Genomic DNA, 5970 nt, shown 5'->3' with positions numbered 1-5970 from the left:
TGCCAATGGATATAGTGGCAAGAGTCCTTTTTTTTTTTTTTCATATGATTACAGATGCATTCTTGACACCCAATATTTTAAGGGTTTCTAGCTACTATACTCCCAAGCCCTGCCTTATGTGAACAGATGCTTTTATACTATACCTGTCAGTAACTGACATGAAGCAGAATAGCAAGGTGTTAGAGAGACTAATGAGTTCTTTCTCCAATCGTTGCCTGATAGTAGTCTGTACATTATCTTTTTCATCCTGTACCTGGGATTCTGGTCGCACAAGAAGATCTAGTAATGAAGTTGGATTCTGAAAAGAAGAACCATGAAAACATTCAAACACTGCAGAATGTGTTTCCTAGTACAATACACAATCTATTGAAAATTTTCTATTCAACTAGTAAGAAGTTATGGTGAAGTCTGAGGATGTCATTAACAAGTATTATTTTAAAAACCAAACAAAACCAAACAAAACCAAAATACCAAACCCGAGATTAATAATTTTCTAGTACTTCGGTATCAGGCTAACAGCACTCCTAGGGAAACTCTGGGAATCCCGGCTGTTCCCAGGTTATTTTTCTCCTGAAGTGGCCATTGTTACTCTGAGAAAAAGCCTGAACATCTCTGCACTCATGGTTTCTCCTGGGAGAACAGCAACTCTCTCAGGAGAAACTGAAATCTGTACAAAGCCTTTTAAGTATGTTTTTAGTATTGAAAACTTGTTCTGATTTTAAAGCATAATATTATGTATTATGAAGTAATATGATCAAGCAAATACACAGAGAGTTATGCAAGTTATTTTACTGTATTGTAACTCTGACATCACATACAATCTGTACATTTGTTCGCGCACACATACACAAATCAAAACACTTTTCCAACCTTCATCTGTGGTTGGTTTGATAGATGGCATTTTGTACAGTCCACAAGCAATACATTTTCCTAAGTATATTCTTACATTTTTAAGCAGTGTCTCCAAGATCCATTTTAAATGATCCACCTCCAAGCTCCTCTTCTGTGCCCTAAGCAACTTGCTTAGAAAACTTATGACATCTGTCAGAAGCTCCTCATCTTCTGTAGAAGCTGGGAGAACTTGCAGAAACCTTTAGTACAAAAGAAGTTTATCATGTTCATGTCTCATGTTCATGTCTAAAGGACATTACTTGAAATACCAAGTTCCACTAACATGATATAAAGTACTTATACATAATCAGATGTATTGAGCTCTCCATAGGAAATGTTAAATTTAGATGTCTGAACAGGACTAAAGATGGGTCAAACTTCACTAATTTAATTTAACTAGTGGGAAAAGTGCAGCTCTAAATTATCTGACTTTTTTTCAATAAAAGAGCCGTCATTTGCATATGTTTTCTTTTAAAATAAGTAAAACACCTAAATTACAGAAATATTGCTGTTTTCAAAATATAAATGTCACCTACTTCACAAACAAAACCAACATCTTTCCCATATCCTAAATTTTACATTATGTGTTTCTTATAACCTCCTCAAAAACAAAAAATTAATCCTGATACTTCAGCTGCTTGCAGCAAGCTTCTAAAACAATTTTTTAGAAGGATATTGGCCTCAGGGTAAAGAAGTGCCTACAGTATTCCATTAAGATTTAAAGGGGGAAAAAATCATCATTTCCCCTCTTGCATGTGCTCCTGAAGAACGTTTTGGCAGCATTCCAAAATTAATTAGTCTGAGGCATGTAAATATTGTTGTCAAACCAGCAACACAGCATTAGATGTTGCATCTCTCAGGGAGCATCTACACATGCACCAAACTGCGCAGCTATTACTGTGCAGTCATTTAATACTTGCTTAAGGAAGTACCAAATGACTGTGCAGCAACCAGTGTTACTACACAGTCCTGATGCCGCATGGGTTTTTTCCCACGCTACTGCGCTGTAGTGTCTGTGTCACAGTTCATGCCTGCTGACACTATGTTGCCATAGCAATGAGCAACAGTGACATAACGTCTCGTGTAGACATGCCATCAGTCACCAAAATTATCCTGCATGTATGGAGGGAGAAAGAAACAGGACTCTCCCCATAACCACTTCTACCTGGCTCCACAGAGCGAGAAAAGGGCCTGGATGGTCTCATCATCCCATCTTTCCTCTGAGTAAACACATGGAACAGGAGCTCTTCCATTACTTTGGGGGGATGACAAGAGAGCCAGAGTTCCTTGAGATCCATATCTCCATCAGTTCCCAGGATAAAGAAGAGACTTCTTAACTGAAATACCCACATAATTCTTTCAGATCCAGCATCTGCCTTAGCATTGCAATCCCCTAGCTACCTATATCTCATGCCTTCCCCACATGGGTTATTCACAAAACTAGCATTTCCTAAATCTTAAGAACATGACTTTTCAATCTAAATAATATTGTTTTAAAGTCTTCTTTTTTCACATAATATATCATTATGAGGTACTGCTTCCTAACTTGTTACATGTCTTGCATTGACACTTACCTGTTTAATGTTGTTTGCCAAGCCAAGCACTTCAAAGTGGCCCCACAAGACCCAGTGCTGAATTTTAAAGCAAGCCTGTCATTTAAAATATAAAAACTCATCCTAGTGACAGCAGCCCTAACTTCCCTGTGGGACACTGCTTGAACAATTGAATTAAGACAATCCTGCAGTCCACTGGCTGTGTGTGTTATCTTCAATGTGAGAATGTCTTCTGAGGATAGCTTTAATGTGTCTAAAAACCTGAAAAGAAATAAAGGAATACAGTGACAGTTAACAACCTGAATCTCTTTAAATGATTTCAATAGGCACTGATTTAATCATTTTCTTCCTATTTCTAATAAGGAAGTAAACTAGAAGCCTTCTTAAGAAAGTAGTTTTAATAATTTTTTTCTTAATAACCTTTTAAACCTTCAGTGGTTTATTTGCTTGTTTTTAAATGCTGGCTCTTATCAGGAAGCTACTTGAAACATCATGCAGAAACTAAGTATACAATGCAGACATTTTCCCTTTACACAAACACTATTTCTGTATTCAGTAGACTACATAGAAAGGAATTTAGTTTTTGTATTTACTTAAGAACACTCAGAATAAATAAGACTAGACAGATGACAAAGCAGTATGCACAATGGGAGGGGGCATAGGGGTGGTGCATTTGTGTTTAAGGTTTTGTTTGTTTGTTTGTTTGTGAGCTCTGAGTTTTGTTTCAGGTGTCCTAAAATAGATGGAGTTTGCAAGAAGAATACACTCTTGCACAACCCAAAGAAATCCTTAATGATCTTAACTGGTCTATTGACCTAAAGCAGCTGTCTATGCTGTAGTCCATTTATAATACCCAGTGAAAGCACTGGTTTCTCAGCTGAAACTAAATCAATCTACTTATATATAATGTCAATCAACTGCAAGGCCCCCTGACCTTCCTCCTCACATTCTGATTCATGCAGAGAGTGGCTAGCTCCCAGATCACCCACCCAATCATGAGCTGTCAGGCAGACCTGTGGCAACCCTGCTGCCACAGTAGCTTGAACAGCCCTGGGACTCTAAAGCTGCTCAAGCAGCAGCACAGACTCCAGGAAAAATGAATAATTTGAAGTGGTGACACCAATTATTCCAGACAATCAATATTCTACTGTACTATTTTGGTGGTAATTTTTATGGTATGGACATCTCAAAAATGAACTAAAAACTAAACCCTTTCCACACATATTTGACCTTTTACAAGATGCAACCAGAGAACGATTACTTTGTTATGCTCCTAGACAGCTCAATCCAAATGCATCTCTGGTTACACTACATCACCAAAAAAGGGATTTGTTTCTCCTCTATTCATTGGCATGGATTATGGTCTCAAGGTGCCTAATAAGATATCTTATGTTAGATGCAACTTGCTAAATTCTCTAAAGCACAAAACAAGGCTGAAAAAAATCATCATGATATGAATATATATAATGAAACAACTTCTACAACTAAAAGTGCTCATATGTCCCTTAAGTACAACTGGGCTAGTTAAGATCTGAAAAGTAGGGCTGATAAGCCAGTCAATGGACCAGTGGAATAATGTCAACTGACTGGACAGCTGACCACATTGTCCCATATGGTTACCCTACCATTAAGCCATATGGGACTTCCAGAGCTACTCTGCGCTGACAGAAGAACCAAAAGCAGCATCATAGAAAATCTCCCACTGGCCGTCTCCTGTGATTGCAAGCATCTCCAAATGCAAGCAGCAAAATACTTGAAGAATTAGTCTCCTGCTAATTTATCCTAACTGCATTTTAAAAACTAACTTTTGTCTTTTTATGATTGCCATGTTTTATATATTTAATTTAATTTGTTATTTTTATAATTGTCGTCTTGATTATACACACACATTTACACCAGCATACCACAGACAGTTACAAAAATTCATTACAATTTTTTTTACAATTAAATGTTATAGTTACCTGTTATTGTGAAACCAACTTTTTTGTAATTAGCATAAGCACTTACCTACTAAAGATTAAGTTCTCCTTCTTCACAGTTTGAATAAATTAATGCTTAATATGTTTGACCACTATCTGATAATATTTGAATGGCCAACTGACCAAGTGTTTTTGATTGACCCCACCCCACAGTAATGAACCTACAATATTTTGAAGTGCTTATGGAATGTCATGGACGTTTTCTTGAATTTGTTTTATTGACTCAGTGTATGTAGTCTTTACGTATAGGTCACATCAGATTGTATTTAGCCTTATCATTATGTCTATATGAATTGTGGTATTTGTTATTAATGTAATTTTTGTGTTTCATGTTTTAGCCAAAACCATTTAGGTAGGGCAAAGAATAACTTAAGCATTTTCCCTTACTCACACTTGAGAGAAGTGATCGTCAAGAATTAGCATAGATTCTGGCAGACTTGGTCTGAGGCCCTGCCAGACCATGATGAACTTACATTGTAAGAGACCTGTAATCACCTGGCTACTCAGACTATTCAGGAAAGGACATTTCTCACAATGCAGAAATTAAATGAGGGTCTGTAGCCTTGGGATCCCTGAGAAAGGATGCAAATATTTTTCTGGTCATAAATAGATCAGGAAAGACTTCCGTTCTGGTAAATAAAATACACCTTCAGGGGGCAAGAAGTTATATGCACAGTATGGGCTCCCCAGGAATCTAGTGGATAATGCATATAAATGGCAAGATAAGAAACTATAATTAAGCCTTGCCATGAAGTGCTTTGGTGCCTCAGCCAGTAAGCCGGATATTCTAGCTGACAGGAGAAATTACCAGAAACTTTGACAGGGAGGTCAGAGGCTGCTTTTTAACCTGCTGAGCTAAGGAGAAGCTGCATTCTTAGGTTTAAGATGCAGGGTAAAACCAAATTATTGTTCTAATATTTCCTTGTTTATTCTTATTTCTCTGTCAATATTTCAACAAATGGCTACTGATTTCTTTTATTTGCTCTTGGTTTTATAATAAATCTTATCATCGTCTTTTATAAAACTTACGATCATTAGTAGTAAAGGTGATTTCAGAGCATTTGACCATACAGAGAGGCCTTTTCCAAGAAAGGGGGGACTGATTACTTCTGAGCATGCAACTGGACAAGAGTGTGATTCTTCTAGCTGGCAAAATTCCCTCTGTTAAGACCTGGCAAGACCTGGGTGAGGCAGGCAAAGCTGCAGCACCATGGATCAGGGAGGTGGTCTATGGAGCACCTGTCTGCTCTCAGTGGTTAAGCAGCAGGCAGTATAGAAGGGTTTGGGGATGAAGGGCATGTCTGAAGGAGTGAGAACACTCTGGGAGCATCTCTCAAAGATGCATCTGAACATGTCCAGGTTCAAGGTATGTCACACTAACTTCAAAATATTTTAAAACATTGCTAACCAAAGCACATTTAAAAGCTGTGTTAAACCACAATTCAAAGATACAAAGGACAATTTCTTCATGAACCAACATGGTGCTTACTGTCCATAAAGGAAATAGTTAAGGAATTTTTGTTGCAAATAAATGTTGATCTATTGTT

At 37.4% G+C, this 5970-nt stretch overlaps 1 protein-coding gene across 2 annotated transcripts in view; it reads right to left on the bottom strand.

Annotated features, from left to right (window-relative positions):
- RTTN (rotatin) overlaps positions 1-5970 on the bottom strand; it is a 181680-nt gene that overhangs the window by 83082 nt on the left and 92628 nt on the right. For both annotated transcript variants that reach the window (XM_019524619.1, XM_019524626.1), the window contains exons 25-27: positions 2466-2705; positions 947-1091; positions 144-298 (exon numbers count right to left, since the gene is read on the bottom strand). In XM_019524619.1, the coding sequence (XP_019380164.1) occupies positions 144-298; positions 947-1091; positions 2466-2705 (540 nt within the window). The remainder of the gene's footprint in view (positions 1-143; positions 299-946; positions 1092-2465; positions 2706-5970) is intronic.

This window comes from Gavialis gangeticus, unplaced genomic scaffold (genome assembly GCF_001723915.1).
Source record: "Gavialis gangeticus isolate Ggan-Ray unplaced genomic scaffold, GavGan_comp1, whole genome shotgun sequence".
In the NCBI taxonomy this organism is placed as follows: Eukaryota; Metazoa; Chordata; order Crocodylia; family Gavialidae; genus Gavialis; species Gavialis gangeticus.
The sequence above is the reverse complement of the archived record's forward strand: the minus strand, read 5'-3'. Positions and strand labels throughout refer to the sequence as shown.